Source organism: Lactuca sativa, chromosome 2, assembly GCF_002870075.4.
Source record: "Lactuca sativa cultivar Salinas chromosome 2, Lsat_Salinas_v11, whole genome shotgun sequence".
NCBI classification, from domain to species: Eukaryota; Viridiplantae; Streptophyta; class Magnoliopsida; order Asterales; family Asteraceae; genus Lactuca; species Lactuca sativa.
In genome coordinates, this window is record NC_056624.2 from 126,648,499 (window position 1) to 126,665,560 (window position 17,062).

General features: G+C 40.0%; 1 protein-coding gene across 1 annotated transcript; it reads left to right on the forward strand.

The window, feature by feature from the left end:
* The first annotated feature begins 12,907 nt into the window (after window positions 1–12,907).
* Window positions 12,908–15,548, forward strand: LOC111898601 (pyruvate decarboxylase 1). Its single transcript, XM_023894497.3, has 5 exons — window positions 12,908–13,590; window positions 13,752–13,915; window positions 14,004–14,654; window positions 14,758–15,064; window positions 15,155–15,548. Exons 1-5 carry the CDS (start codon window positions 13,069–13,071, stop codon window positions 15,323–15,325), a joined length of 1,815 nt encoding a protein of 604 aa, XP_023750265.1. The 5' UTR covers window positions 12,908–13,068; the 3' UTR covers window positions 15,326–15,548.
* The last annotated feature ends 1,514 nt before the right edge of the window (window positions 15,549–17,062 follow it).

The window sequence follows — 17,062 nt, forward strand, 5'->3', positions numbered from 1 at the left end:
CCAGAGCAGGGAGCCAGAAGGGCCGCACTTGTGGAAAGTGCGGCAAGGGTCATGATGGAGTTTGTAGAGTTGGATCTTGCTATAAGTGTGGAAAGGAGGGGCATATGGCCAAGGACTGCCCCAAGGGGTTTGCAGTGTGTTTCCACTGCAACCAGACCGAACACCGGAAAGCCGAGTGTCCGCTGCTGCGAGGGTCAGCGCAGGGAGCTTCTCAGGGGTCTGCCCCTGCTGCTATTAGAGCTTCGGATAGTCGTTCGGTGAAGACCGAGACGCCGAAGGCTCGGGGGAGAGCCTTCCAGTTGACTGCGAAGAGGTTCGCGCAGCGCCCGAGTCGTGGCTGGTATGTATTCTTTCATGTATTTATTTTAATGTTTGAGATTTTGTGCTTATATTATGATATGCACATGTACTTTTCTTGTGAGTTTTGTACCTGCTTTGGTGTTATTTGACTCGGGTGCGAGTCGATCTTTTATATCGTTGGCTTTTAGTTAGCACATCAGTATTAGTCGAGAGGCATTGAGTCGACCTCTGAAAGTCTCCATCGCCGACGAGAGAGCAGTGTATGCCACAGAGGTGATTCGAGGGTGTGTACTTGAGATCTTCGGTGTAGAGTTTCCTATTGATTTGGTCCCAATTGCGATGGGGGACATCTGTGTCATCGTAGGCATGGATTGGTTGAGCAGATTTGGAGCCGTTATCGATTGCGAGCGGCAGCTGGTGACTATACGAGACCCAAGTGGGGGAGTTCTTACGGTGTACGGTGAGGGTACCCGTCCCGATTCGGCGTTTTGTTCGGCTGCTAGAGCGAGACAGAGTCTACAGCAGGGCTGTAGTGGTTTTGTAGCATATGTGATGGATATGCGAGTTGGTGCAGAGAGACCGAGTGCGGTTGAGGAGGTTCCGATAGTGTGGGAATTCCCAGATATCTTTCCCGAGGAGTTACCGGGTGTGCCTCCCAAGAGGTAGGTTGAGTTTCGCATTGATTTGATTACGGGGGCAGCACCTATTGCCAAGGCACCCTATCGCCTTGCACCTCCAGAGATGCAGGAGTTATCCTCGCAGCTTCAGGAGCTGCTGGGGAAGGGGTTTATTTGGCCAAGCAGTTCGCCGTGGGGAGCACCGATCCTTTTTGTGAAGAAAAAGGATGGTTCGCACCGAATGTGCATAGATTATCGAGAGCTGAACAAGTTAACGGTCAAGAACCGTTATTCTTTGCCGAGGATCGATGATTTGTTCGATCAGCTGCAGAGAGCATCTTGGTTTTTCAAGATTGATCTGAGATCTGGATATCATCAGATGAGGGTGCGCAAGGAGGATATCCAGAAGACCGCGTTTAGGACTCGTTATGGGCATTACGAGTTCGTGGTGATGCCATTCGGGCTCACCAATGCGCCCGCAGCGTTCATGGCTCTCATGAACAGGGTATGCAGACCGATGCTGGACCAATCAGTGATTGTGTTCATTGATGACATTTTGGTGTATTCGAGGTCCAGGGAGCAGCATGAGGAGCATTTGCGAGAAATCCTTAGTGTGCTAAGATCGGAGAGGCTTTATGCCAAATTCTCCAAGTGCGATTTTTGGTTACGAGAGGTGCAATTCCTTGGTCATCTCGTTAACCAAAAGGGGACCGTGGTCGATCCGGGCAAGATCGAGGCGGTGTTGAGCTGGGAGGTGCCGAAATCTCCTTCCGAGATCAGGAGTTTTCTAGGGTTGGCCGGCTATTATTGGAGGTTCATCAGGGATTTCTCCAAGATTGTTGTTCCTCTCACCAGGTTGACCCAGAAGGGTGTGGTGTTCAGCTGGGGCCCAGAGCAGCAGGCCTCATTTGAGACTCTTTGCCAGAGATTGTGCGAAGCCCCGGTGTTGGCTCTTCCAGAGGGAATGGAGGACTTCGTGGTGTATTGTGACGCATCTATATCTGGGTTGGGCGCGGTGTTGATGCAGAGGGGGTATGTGATTGCGTACACATCAAGGTAGCTGAAGCCCCACGAGGCAAGGTATCCCACCCACGATCTAGAGTTGGGGGCTGTGGTGTTCGCCCTCAAGATTTGGCACCATTACCTGTATGGGATTCGTTGTACGATACACACATACCACAAGAGTTTGAAGTATTTGATGGATCAGCCAAACCTGAACATGCGTCAAAGAAGATGGTTGGATGTAGTAAAGGATTATGATTGCGAGATCCTGTACCACCCGGGCAAGGCTAATGTGGTAACCGACGCCCTTAGTCGTAGGGCAGAGAGCGCCCCAATTTGGGATATTTGTATGAGATTGACGGTGATGACTCCGGTGTTGGACATCTTCAGAGGGGCTCAGGTTGAGGCAGTAAGACCGGAGAACCGTAAGAGAGAGCGAGTTATCGGTCAGGTGTCAGAGTTCGTGACCGATAGCAGAGGGCTTATGACCTTCCAGGGTCGGATTTGGGTACCGTTTGTTGGAGGAACGCGTACCATCTTGATGGAGGAGGCGCGTAAATCGAGATTCTCGATCCATCCCGGGGCCACTAAGATGTTTCTGGATCTTAAAAAGGAGTATTGGTGGCCCTGTATGAAGAGAGATGTGGCGTGGTTTGTTGAGAGCTGCCTAACCTGTCGTAGGGTTAAGGCCGAACATCAGAGACCGCATGGTAAGTTGCAACCACTGGAAGTCCCAGAGTGGAAATGGGAGCAGATATCCATGGATTTTATCACCAAATTGCCGAAAACGGCGAGGGGTGTCGATGCGATTTGGGTGATAGTAGACCGTTTGACAAAGAGCGCTCACTTTCTTGCCATTAGTGAGAGCTCTTATGCGGAGAAGTTAGCAGAGGTATATGTGAGAGAGGTGGTATCGCGGCATGGGGTGCCGATCTCGATTGTGTCCGATCAAGATGTGCGTTTCACTTCCAGATTTTGGAAGAAATTCCATGAGGGGTTGGGTACGAGACTACATTTTAGTACCGCATACTACCCACAGACTGACGGTCAGTGCGAGCGGACGATTTAGACGCTCGAGGACATGCTCCGAGCATGTGTGTTGGATTTTGGCGGAAGTTGGGACACGTATTTTCCCTTAGCGGAGTTCTCCTACAATAACAGGCATCATTCGAGCATTGGTATGCCGCCTTTTGAGCTGTTGTATGGAAGGAGATGTCAGAATCCCATTTTTTGGGGAGAGGTAGGGAAACGAGTGATGGGTAGTACGGAGATTGTGCTTCAGACGACAGAGCAGATACAACGGGCCAAGCAGAGATTGTTGACCGCTCAGAGCCGCCAGAAGAGTTATGCGGATAGGCGACGATCCGAGCTTGAGTTCCAGGTCGGTGATTATGCTCTCCTGAAGGTATCTCCTTGGAAAGGAGTGATTCGATTCAGGAAGAGGGGCAAGCTAGGGCCCCGGTATATTGGGCCGTTCAGAGTGATCGTGAGGGTGGGCAGGGTAGCATATCGCTTGGAGCTACCTGCGGAGTTGGAGCGGATTCATAATACCTTCCACGTGTCTCAGTTGAGGAAGTGTATAGCCGACGAGTCAGCGGTAGTGTCATTAGAGGATATTCAGGTGGATGCAAGCCTGAACTACGCGGAGAGACCAGTTGCAATTGTGGATCGGAAGATCAAGGTTCTGAGGAACAAGGAGGTGCCTTTGGTGCAGGTTCAGTGGCAACATCGGAGGGGATCCGAGTTGACTTGGGAGCCGGAGCGAGAGATGCGTGAGCAGCATCCGGAGCTATTTCAGGGATGAGACTTCGAGGGCGAAGTCTGATTCAAGTGGGGGAGAATTCTAACATCCGGAATTTCAGGTAATATATTTATTCATTTTGTTTTAAGTTTTGTGGAAGAACTCGGCGAGTTGGTGCGTACACTCGCCGAGTAGAGATGCGAATCACTATCCGGATGGATGGCTGGACTCGGTGAGTCGCCTTGAGGACTCGGCGAGTCCATGCTGTTTAATGAAACCCTAATTCCTCGGGTTTGGGGCCTATTTAAGGGGCCTTATGGCCGTCATTTGCGGCTACCAGACCCCAGAGAGAAACCCTAAGTGACCTAGAGCGATTGTGAGAGGAAATGAGCCATTTCTTGATCACTTGTTGGTGTTTTTGCAAATGGAAAAGGACCAAGGCAAGAGGAGGCTGAAGAGGGTGCTAATCCAGTGATTCCAGGGCTCAGAGACTTCATTTTGAAGTTTCATTCGACCCTTCTTCAGTTTATGGTGTAATTCCTTGAGTTAGGGCTTTTTAGCCCCTTTTAGAGGAAGGTTATTGAGTAATTGGTCGCTTCTTGTGTTGGTGCTATAGATATGGACCCAAAGAGGTCCAGAGACCCTTTTCCCTTGAGCTTTATGAGTGTTAATGGGGGTTATGAGCTTTGGATGTCATTTTAGTGGTCATATCTTCAAATAAGGCCTTTAAGCCTTTGCATGAGCACCAAGATGTTAGCTTTACGTGATTATCATGCTTGGGGAGGCCAGATCTATGATTGTATGGGACAGATCTGACCTCAGAAGTTGTTTTGAGAGTGTGCATGGCATGAACTCGCCGAGTCCCAAGAACAGACTCGGCGAGTAGTATGAAGGTTGCCCATTAATCATTCAGTGAGTGGACTGCCGAGTTGGGGGATGACTCAGTGAGTCAGAAAGGGATTAGAGGACTGAAGTTCAAGGCTGTACTCGCCGAGTTGTTCTTTAAACTCGGCGAGTTAAGTCGCGGTGGCCCCGCGATTAATGCCTGATGTAACTCGTCGAGTTTAGGGAGGGACTCGACGTGCCAAGCGTGACAAAGAGTTAAGTGTCATGTGTGTACTCGCCGAGTCACCAGAGTGTACTCGGCGAGTTAGGTCAAAGTTTGACCGTTGACTTTTGTTGACTTTTAGGGTTTGGTCAACAATGGAGCCATTGAGTCGAGAGGGGGGGGGGGGTAAAATAGTCTTTTACCCTTCTGCGGGTGACAATAGAGGGTCGAGTCTAGCCTCGAGTGTTATATTTATGAGGATATTTAATTTATGTGAATAGGCGGAGGCTAGGCAATACTTCTACCGAGTCAGGGATTTATGAGGGTCTGAGGTGAGTCTTCTCACTATACTTTACCTTGAGTAGGTAATTAGAGTTATGTGATACCGTGTAGTATGTTATATATATGTTATGCGTTGCACTGCATTATTCTATGTGATTTATGCTGTGCATGCTACAGAGTTAGAACCGGAAGGTTCACAGAGATAGAACCTGAGGGTTCACAGAGTTGGATGCACGGACCCACAGAGTTATAGTCCCAAGTGGCTAATATGTGTTATATATGGTATTTTGGGGAAGTCACTAAGCTTCGTGCTAACAGTGTTTTGTGTTATGTGTTTCAGGTACTAGTAAGGATCGCGGGAAGGCGTCAGCCTGATCAGTACACACATGGGATTTTTATGCTATGAGATCTTGGGATTGTTATATGCTATGAATTGAGTTTTAAACAATGATGTTTTTATGAGTAATAAATGAATTATGTTTTTATAAAATGCGAAAAATTGTTTTGAAATTTACGGTGTTACACATACAGATCATGAATTAAGCATTAAACAAGTAACTCCTATGATCTATCAAGAACTCATAAGAACATGAATATTCATATCAAAATTTCAAGAACACATGAACACATATAATCATGTAATTTTGATATTAGCCATTGTAAATGGATTAGAACAACCATTACACCATCTAAAACAAGTTTCACAACACCAAAACAGTTTAGGGTAATGTTTCTAGTCAATTTCCAATAGCAAAAATCAAAATTCTGCACTCTGCCTGGCCAACTCGTCGAGTGCAAGAACTAACTCGCCGAGTTGGTTGAAGTTTCACTTAGACTCGTCGAGTCTCCTGTGCAGACAACTTAAAAATTCGATTTTTACACTATTTTGCATCAAGTATCGTCAAACAAGCCTAGGCTCTGATACCACTAATGGGTTATGAGCATTCTAACACCCCTAAGTGTACATGCAACCCTAGAAAACCTTGGATCTATGTTTATCTAAAATACATGCAAAATATGATTTCCAAGGTTCATAATCCTATCTAGCATACATGGGGAACTTTTAACATAAAAGATGGCTAGAATTACATACCTTGTAGTTGATTTGATTCCTTGAAAACCTTGAGAGCCTAACACCCCAAGTGTGATGCCTCAAATGTTTCACACAACACCAAGTGCTTTGGAATAATTTTGAGAGAATGTAGAACACTTCAAAACCAGCCTAGCTCTCTTCTTTTCTTAGTGTAACCGATTTTAGATGATATCATGTTCTTTATATAGTGTGTTACACTTAGGGTTACACCATGTAAACCCTAATGTAACATGACTCTTCATTTCCATGACCCATGGGTTTAAACCTCCATGGAGCATCCTATGGGTCTTAGCCTAACTTGATAATCCATGGAGCCTTTAGCCCACTATACAAGTTATGGATGATTTACATAATCAACCCATATATTTAATTAATCATCTTTTGATCACTTAATTAATTCTAAATTAATTATTGATCAATACTAATTAAATGATATTATTAATATTAGAACTTATAATATATTAATAAACCATAAGTGTTATTTCTCTCATTTTAGTTTATCCAAATGCATGATGCCATGCAACCCAAATGGACCATGTCGGGTCAGGTCAAGTACATACCAAATAGAGTTATGGACTTAGACAACTTATCCAACAAGATGAAGGTCTTGAGCAACAAGGATATACCTTTGGTAATAGTTCAGTGGCAACATTGGAGAAGCTCCGAGTGGACTTGGGAGCCAGAGGTTGAGATGTAGGAGCATTATCCTGAGTTACTCGTCGCAGCCAACTTCGAGGATGAAGTCTAGTTCAAGTGGGGGATAACTGTAACATCTTGCCTTGAGGTACTTTCTTTTTTACCCTTATACTGCGATTTATTGCATTTTGGTCCTTAAAATGTAAGACTTTTGGATGGAAGGGGCTATTATGGCCATTTTTGGAATTGTGGGCGGAGCCACGTATTATGGGTGTACATTTGCGTATGCTGGGCATATGGGGTGAAGTCGCAAACCCTAATATTTGGGGTTTGGACCCTATTTATTCATCATTAACTCTTAAACCTGGTTCCCTTCATCAACCTCCATCCTCTCAAAACGTATTTACAACCCCTAATCTACCTTGTGAGCATTTTTAAGCTTGAGTGTGTGTGTGTGTGTGTGTGTGTGTGTGTGTCTGTTGTGCCTTTGAAGAAGAAGGAAGGAAGTAGAGACCATCTTGGAGGAGTGAAGCACATTAGATCTAGAATCACACCATCATTTGACATCTCTTGGAGGTATAAAATTCTAAACTTGGTGAAGTTATACATAGATCTTATTTAAGGCTTGATTTTATGTTCTTTTGACCCCCTAAGCTTAGTATTATGAGTAGGGGTTACTCTAATCCTTTTGAGATGTTCTTTTAGAGCTTTTGGAGCCCCTTAGGCCTTGAGTCATAAAAATGTAATCATGGACACTAGTTTCTTCTGACACATGGTCTTAATGGATTAAGAGGTTAGGATCTTTGGTGTTGGGTATTTAATAGTCATGCAAGACCATAAAGTTGGAAACTTTATGGTCAAAGACATCATTTGGGACTAGGATCTAGAAATTTGACTTAAAGGCTTAAGGATTAAGCTCTTAATGAGTTGGGTTAGCAGCCAGCTGTGTACGCGTACAAGGTTTACGGTGTACGTACATGGTCTACAGGCCCATGCCTGGTCAATCATTAAGTACGTTGGGTGTACTCAGTTGGGTTAACTCGGTTGTCTTTTGAGAATTTTGACTTTTACCTGATTTTGACCAAGTTTGACCTAGGGGTATTTTGGGTATTTTAGATTATGTTTAAGAATTGGTGGTTTGGATGGATAGGTGATTATTAGAGTTGAGATTCAAAGTCGAGACCTCATTAGCTATTGTTCGAACTGTGAGGTGAGTTTTACCTCATTGTACTTTTGGGTCAAAGGTACCTAGGTCGGCCCATTGGATTGATATCCTAGTTTATCGTGTGTTGCTATGTTGTAGTCATCTATTAGATCTGTATCCTAGTTTATTGGAGGTTGCTATGTGGTAGTGATTTTTAGATCTTCCTATTTGACTGTTGACTGATTATACATTTATTTATTGTGTATATGTCGACATATTGTGTTGGGTTGAGGTTGTACTACTTTGTGTTGTAGCCAACAAACCCGAGAGCATTCCAGATATGAGTTGAGGGCCGGTTGGCATGCCAAACTCATACTAAGGGCTTGGGAGCATTCCAGATATGAGCCGAGGCCCCGAATGACATGTCAGACTCGTACCGAGGGCGCGAGGGTATTCTAGTCCGATGATTGAGTGGACTCGTTGTATGACATTCCAGTCCGATGACTGATTGGCCCATGGGTAATCCAAATGGATGGCTGTGGACCTGGGGGTATTCCAATCTGATGACTGATTGGACCCAACATGCTTGTTCATTTATGTTATATAGTTTATGTGGTGGTACTTTGGGAGAAACTTACTAAGCGTTGACTTATAATTTTTTGTTATGATTTCAGGTACTTCTGAGGATCGCGGGAAGGCGAATGCGTGACCGTACACATCCTGATTTTATGTTATTGATCTTGGGAATCTCTGTTGTGAACAATGTTTTTAAAACAATGGTTTTGTAAACATTTTTATTAGTAAATGAGTTGATTTGAAAAGTTTAAACTGGTTGTGATTTTTGAGATATTACAATATCCGACTTACTTTCCTATATTATAAACTGACTAGGCACACTGCCTATTAGTGCATTAGTAGTTAAATTACGTTAGGTTATAAATTTAAAACTGTTAGATATAAGTTGCACACTTGACGCATTCTCTTTCGCATTCTCTTTTCTCACGTGTTTGGTGCGGCTCCTTCATGCGTACAATAAATATGCATGTGGTGTTTTTTTTTTATCAACAATACTAGTTTGGTGCAGCTCCCTAATGATTGCATATGTATGTGCTGTTTTTATTAACGGTAGTAAGAGTTTGGTGTGGCTGCCTAACGAGAAGTGTGAACATCACAAAAATTATTCCGCCAATTTTAGCTCTTTGGAATCTCTCTATTCAAATTTTGTAAACACTGTGAAATTATAGTGGAATGTTTCTCGGCTTCTTCCACCCGTGGTTTTTTCCGATTTGGGTTTTTCCACGTAAAAATCCTTGTGTCTCCTTTATTTATCATTTTCATTCGTATCTTATTGGTGGTTGATTGCGTTTGATATTTTAATTCCATTCCACGTCAAACTAATATTATTCTAAATTACTCGGATTCTTGGGACGTGTTTCACACACGTATTACTACATATACAACAAGAATTAAATCACACGAGCAAAATAACTAATTCTTAAATAAACGTCAACTACATACATGAGACTTGGAATACATGGTCTGTACAGGTCAAATACTGTGTAACATATAAAAAATATATTATGTTGTTAAAATATAACGATTTTTTCTTAATTTTTTATAAACATTAGACAAAAAATAAAGATTATGTAACAATAACTATGCAATTTGGCAAGGTATACTGTAAATTGCATATAAGTTATAAACAATGTAAAATGTGCCCAAAATAACGTGTTTTGGTCCCATTCCAGAATATAAAGCTATAGACATCTGGCAATGTGTCCTCGTGAAATTGACCACAATGGACTCGATGTGATTCCCATGCTTAAGGCAAAAAAACTAAAGTGCATGTTAAGGCTTTTATAAAGGGAGTTTTTTTTTACATAAAGACAGTGGTTAGAAAAAGTATTTACAACATTGATGTAGTTGTGTATTTATTTACCATAACATGGTAGTTTAAATAAATATAGCTTTTGAATTAATTCTTTTACGTTTTTTTTTTCTAAAAATCGGCAAAAACCATTTGTCCCGATAGATATCATTTCTTCATTAATTACTTTTACTAACTAACTAGTGCCAAAAGTTTTTTTTTTTTTTTTCTTCGCTCAAAGTCACTATGGAGGCCACTTTCAAATGAATTTGGGTTTCTTCACTCCCATTCCATCTTCATTTTTGTGGCATAAGATATGAGAAACAGGAGATATCGATTCGATCTACATCACATAACAGAAGCAGATGACGTCGATTCCATTAACTAATTGTTCAATCTTCATTTCCGACTATAATTGTTACACAATGGAGAGCATATAAGGTTGTGATTGAAACAATCAACCTTGTGGCGGAAAACTAAGGGAGAAGCATAGGAAAAAAGTAAAAAAGAGGAAGTAGATCAAAGCAAACACTAGAACAGAAAACGTCATTCAATTTCCCTGGCGCTCCCTCTAGTCGGTTTAAAGAAGAAAATGGATGATGAATTGGGATTACTACATCGATTGCTACTCCAGTTAGAGATCTTAATTTTGACGAAAGCAAAAACCCTCATCTCATATCTATCCTTCTTCATGAACCACCAATGTTGAAGAAGAAACTTATTTGGATGTGGAAATTCATAGGTTTGAAGTTTTTACAGTGTTTCAAGATAGTGTTTGGAATTCATGCTTTGGTCGTGAGATTTCTTGGAATGGTCACAAGAGGTTGATGGACTAGGTTGCGTACCGGAAAATATCAAAAAGAGAGGTGGAAACCATAAGCCGGTGGTCGAGTAGGAAAGAAAGGGGGTTGAGATATAATTTGTTATTTTATTTAGAGGGTGTTTGGATTAACTTCTGGCCATTGTAAAAGGATTTTTTATAAAAAATATTTTTTAAAATGTATTTGGATTAGTTTTTTAAAAGGAAAAAGTTAAAAGTTAAAAGTTAAAATGTTTTGTTTAATTTTTATATGTAAAATAACTAAAAAGGACATGTTTACATTGGGTTCATTAATTTATCAAAATTCTAATCAAAACAAAATAAATAGAATATCACAGCATATCATCAAGTTCACAGAACTGTTAAATTCATATTTCATCAAGTTCATAGATTGTTAAATTCATATTTCATCAAGTTCATAGATTGTTAAATTCATATTTCATCAAGTTCATAGATTGTTAATTCACAGCATATCATCAGCTTCATATTAATTTCACAGCATATCGCAGAATTGTTTTTTTTTCAAATGAATTAATTTCAGAAATCGGGAGGAACATCACTATTAGAGATGCTAGAAAATCAGAAATAGACAGGAATATCAATTCAATCTGGAAATATTTCATCAATTTCACAGCATATCAATTTCATAAAATCGGGCTTCATATTTCATCAATTTCAGTAAATCAGGATATATTTCATCAATTTCAGAAATAAGGAAATATTTCATCAATTTCACAGCATATCATTGCTACTGAAAATCGAAAATAGACAGGAGGTTGGAAATCGACTGAAAAAAAAAACTGATCAGAGATGGAGAAAGGTCGGTGTTGAAGGTCGTCGGTGTCTCCGGTGCTGCTGCAGGTCGCCGGTGTTGCATGTCGCCGGTGTCGTCGGTTGATGTTACTGGAGATGCCATGCGAGAGAAGAGGGTGAGCGGAGTGAACGAGAATGAGGGAATCAATAATATGTGAATGAATGGTAGATGGGGTATAATGGAAATTCAATATTTTTAGCTGGTGAAAAGTTATGAAAAGTCAGTTAACCGTGACTTTTCAAAAAGACTCAAATTACTCTATACGAAAAGTTATTTTCAAAAGTCATTTTCCCTTCACCAAACATCTTTTTGATTTTTTCCAAAAGATAAAGTTAAAAGTCATTTTAAAAGTTTAGTCAAACACCCTTTTAGTTTGAATAAATTAAATGGGGTCTACAGTAGAAAACCAGTTATGTTTAAGTAAATACTTTTAAGAGTACGATACATTGATAAATAATTTTCTAAAACACTAGTCTCATGTACAAAACTCCTTATAAAGGTAATAAACTATATCATAAAAGAATAATTAGTTAAGTATGGTTTTTTATTTACACGTATAATAATTTTAGTTTTTTTAGGGCAGTATATGAACCGAATGAAAATGAATGAAGCTTGTTCATGTTCGTTTATTTAAGTAAGTTGAACAAACAAACACGAACAGATAAACGAACGAGTTTTTTTGTTATGTTTGTTCCTTTAACAATTTACATTGTTTATATTCATTTGTTGTATTCGTGAACATGCTAAACAAACATAAATGAACATAGATAAACATATATAATTGAACATATATGAAAATAAATGAACTTATAATATAGTAATGTAATCAAACACAATTGAATACATATGAATAAAAAGGGAACATAAATGAACATAAATGACGTAAACGAACAACATAAATGAACGTTCACGAACATAAATTAACGAATAAGATCATTGTTCATGTTCCTTCGTTCAAATAAACGAACTAAAATTTGTATTCATGTTCGTTTGTTTATTACATAATAGAACATAAACGAACTTCATGTTGAACTTCACAAAAAATTCGTTAAACGTTCGGTTCGTTTAGAACCTTACATGTACACAATATAAATTTCATTACCTTTATAATTCATTAAACCAAAAGAAAATTATGAGACCTCATTATTTCTATTTATATTTTGCAGCAGAAACACGTTCTCAACTCAAATGTCAACTCGTAATGGCCTACGAGGAAAATATATACGTTTAAGTTTTTCTTATACAAACGTGTATATATGACTTGTTTCTTTAATCCGTTTGTATATTCAAAGATTTAAAGCATTTTCTAAAGGATACACATTTTGTATCTTCAAGACACCCTGGAAGATGCCAAAAACACGTGGTTTTGACATAAACTTTCTATAAATGTTTTGCATGATGCATTATAAAATGCATGATTACTATAAAAATCAATATTTTTTTGGCTGATGTTCAATATAAAACTTCCCAAAAATTATCATTTGTCATTTTCTACTTTTCAATTGTTAGTAGCACTTGGCAAAGTGCAATTTGATACGAGCGTTGGGTGAAACCATCTGTAAAAACCTAGCTTCGACTGTAATTTCATCTCTCGGTGTATATATAAATACACGGCATCATCAGTCTGCTTTACTCAAGCTTCAAAAGCTAACCTCAAGTCAAAAGCACACTCTCACACACTCTCTATTTCTAAAACTCTACGAAATGGACACCAAAGTTGCTTCGGTCGACCACGTTGCATTGCCAAATGGCGACGTCGGCTGTCTACCACCACACGGTGGCGTTTCCTCCATCCAGTCATCCACCGTTCCTTTCAACTTCTCCGAGGCCACTCTCGGCCGACACCTGGCTCGCAGGCTAGTTCAGATCGGTGTCTCTGATGTCTTCTCTGTTCCCGGCGACTTCAACCTCGCTTTGCTTGACTACCTCGTCGCTGAGCCTGGACTCAACCTCATTGGCTGCTGCAATGAACTCAACGCAGGATACGCTGCTGATGGATACGCTAGGTCTCGTGGTGTTGGAGCATGCGTTGTTACTTTCACTGTTGGCGGACTTAGTGTCATCAACGCCATTGCAGGAGCTTACAGTGAGAATCTACCGCTGATTTGTATTGTTGGAGGACCGAATTCGAATGATTATGGTACTAACCGAATTCTTCATCATACAATCGGATTGCCGGATTTTACCCAAGAGCTTCGGTGCTTTCAAACTGTCACTTGCTTTCAGGTACAATATCAAACTTATACGTACTCCATTAACAAAACCATAATTGCTTGAACAAACTATGGTGTTCGTATTGTGATCATTATATAATGTCTATGATTATACGACATGAAATCTACTTAACATGTAAGATATGATGATGTTTATTGCTATTTTGAATCTAGGCCGTTGTTAACGATTTGGAATACGCACATGAAATGATCGACACAGCGATTTCAACAGCCTTAAAAGAAAGCAGGCCGGTTTACATCAGTATCAGCTGCAACTTACCTGCAATTCCTCATCCTACTTTTAGCCGGGAACCTGTTCCTTTTTCTCTAGCACCAAAGTAAGTTCCACATCCTTCGAATCTCTACACACAACTCACCAATCATAATCACATTCAATTCAACTTTCAAATTCTACGAATCATATAGGTTGAGTAATCACATGGGTTTGGAAGCAGCCATTGAGGCAGCAGCAGAGTTTTTAAACAAAGCGGTGAAGCCAGTAATGGTCGCCGGACCTAAACTCCGTGTAGCAAAAGCACGCAACGCATTTGTTGAATTAGCAGACTCATGTGGGTATCCTGTAGCCGTGATGCCATCAGCGAAAGGGATGATCCCAGAACACCATCCTCATTTCATTGGGACATATTGGGGTGCTGTAAGCACTGCTTTTTGTGCAGAAATTGTCGAATCTTCTGATGCTTATTTATTTGCTGGACCTATATTCAACGACTACAGCTCTGTAGGCTATTCTCTTCTTCTCAAGAAAGACAAAGCAATAATCGTACAGCCTGATCGTGTACTGATTGGAAATGGCCCAACATTTGGGTGCGTGTTGATGAAAGATTTCTTGATAGGTTTGTCAAAGAGACTTAAGAAGAACACAACTGCGTATGAGAATTATCATAGAATTTATGTTCCAGAAGGTCACCCTCTTAAATCTGCTCCTAAAGAGGCATTGAGGGTTAATGTTTTGTTTCAGCACATACAGAATATGCTTTCGGGTGATACTGCTGTCATTGCTGAAACTGGCGATTCATGGTTTAATTGTCAGAAGCTAAAGTTGCCAAAGGGATGTGGGTAAGTTTTTTTACTTATTATTAGATCCTTTTATACTTCCAAGTAAATGTCAAAATTGATATTTGTTCTTCAACTAGTCAAAAGTGATATGTTGATTTTTTAGGTATGAGTTCCAAATGCAATACGGGTCGATTGGGTGGTCAGTAGGTGCGACACTAGGGTACGCACAAGCTATAAGTAATAAACGAGTGATTGCATGTATTGGAGACGGAAGCTTCCAAGTCACGGCTCAAGATATTTCAACAATGATTCGATGTGGCCAAAACACCATCATTTTCCTAATAAACAATGGTGGATACACCATTGAAGTGGAGATCCATGATGGGCCCTACAATGTTATAAAAAATTGGAACTACACTGGTTTAGTTGACGCGATCCATAATGGCGAGGGCAAGTGTTGGACTAGTAAGGTAAGTTGATACATAATTTGTTAGGTTTGGGTTTGGGTTGTTACAAATTGGTATCAAAGTTGGAGTTTAAGTGGAACTTTTGTTTTATAGGTGTTTTGTGAAGAGGAGCTTGGTGAGGCAATTGAGAAGGCAACAGGGGAGAAAAAGGATTGTTTATGTTTTATTGAAGTGGTTGTGCACAAAGATGATACTAGCAAAGAGTTGCTGGAGTGGGGTTCGAGAGTGTCCGCTGCTAACGGACGACCTCCGAACCCTCAATAAAATATATTTTTACTCTATGCGACCGGATGAGGATTCACTACGGTTTCATGATGTACAAAGTGTATAGAATCTATATCCTTTGTTGCTATTTTAATTGAGAAAGAATAACAGTCAAATATCTTGAATGTATTCGGCCAAATGTATTGTCTTGCCCATTATATTATGTTTGCATTTTATCTATATATTTCTATTTAATATAAGAAGATCATTATGGAATAATAAAATTGTCCGTTTATCAAAATCAAGTCTTTAAATCATGGTTATGTCTGATTTTTTTTTATTATAAGTTGCGTGTTTGAAAGGTGAAGGCCCAACTGTTATCGAGTCGATGATTGTGATTGTCTTTTGAACTTTTGGAAAGAAAAACAAAGCAACTAACAATGTATGTGATTGGATTAGTTTTCAGATATGGTGTGAGTTTACAATAACATAATTAAAACAAAATGCACAAGCAAAATAAAATCAAACACAATAATGCAGCCAAAGGTTTAGAATTACCTTCAAACGGAGAGTGTCGGAGATAGGGTCCAAAATAAAACCCTTCTAACAAAGTCGCACCCTTAGCAAGTAAGCAAGCAAAAATGCTCCCGGAAGAATACATGGTCGAATCGACAAGGTTATAGGTTTCTCTACAATCCTGCTAATCGTTGAACAGGAGGACGAAGAAGAGAAAAAGGGTGGACAAATTTTCAAGTTTTCTAAGTTTTCGGTATGTTTTCTCCTTAGGCCTTAACCATGTATATATGTATGGGATTTATCCATAATTCAAAACATTTCCTAATTTAAATAAATAATTTTCTAAATTTTTTATTTATTATTTTTTTAAACGGTAAACTAATCTACTCATAACTATCACCATCTATGTCTTATGCGAGACTTGAACCCATGACCACTTAAATGAGAGAGTCACTCCATACCGCTAGGCCAAAGGTCCTTTGGTAAATATGTAAGGCTTGAAATTGGTAAGTTTCGCATTTAACCCTTTTTAATCAAAATTTTTTCAATTTAGTCCTTAAGCTAGTACATGGGGCGTACTATGTGGGACGCTTAGCGTAGTAGCCCGAAGTTGATCGCGAATCCCATCCACGTATGTTGGGCATACGTGGAATTTAATGAAACCCTAATGTTTAGGTTTTTCACCATATTTAAACCTTTTGATAGCCTCATTTGGTCATGTTTACCCAACCTCCACCTTCCTTTGTCCAGATGTCGAAACCCTAGTGTGTTTTTGTATGTTTTGAGCCTTAAAGAGTGTTTGTTGGTGGTTTGTGAAGGAGAAGAAGAAGAAGACCTTTTGGAGTAGTGTCTTGAGCTTGTAGATCTAGGGATAGCTCATTATCTGCAAGATTTTTGAGGTAAAAAGATCAGATCTTGTTGATCCATGATGCTAGACCTAGTTATGTTGTTATTTTATGCTTTTTGAGTCCTTCGAGTGATTGATTAACTTCTTGACTCAGTCCTGAAGCTTTAGTGTTAGATCTAGGCTTCTTTTAGTCCTCTTATTCATAAAAATGCAAGCTTTATGGTATATCTTGGACCATGCATGTGTTAAGATCTTTGTTAAGCTCTTTTTGAGCTCTTATGCCCCATTAATCCATGCATGTGTGTGAAGTTGCCAACTTTACATGATTAGTAGTCTTATAAAATTAGATATGAGAGTTTGGTTTGAATGATTAACGGATTAAGTGCTTAATTAAGTGGGGTGGTCAACTGGGGAGTACGATGTGAGTACCAAAT

Excerpts from the sequence above, each read along its gene's own strand:
- LOC111898601 (XM_023894497.3), top strand. The coding sequence starts at position 13,069 with ATGGACACCAAAGTTGCTTCGGTCGACCACGTTGCATTGCCAAATGGC. Across the intron at positions 13,591-13,751 it reads AAACTGTCACTTGCTTTCAG|GCCGTTGTTAACGATTTGGA; the intron begins GTACAATATCAA and ends TTTTGAATCTAG. Across the intron at positions 14,655-14,757 it reads AAGTTGCCAAAGGGATGTGG|GTATGAGTTCCAAATGCAAT; the intron begins GTAAGTTTTTTT and ends TTGATTTTTTAG.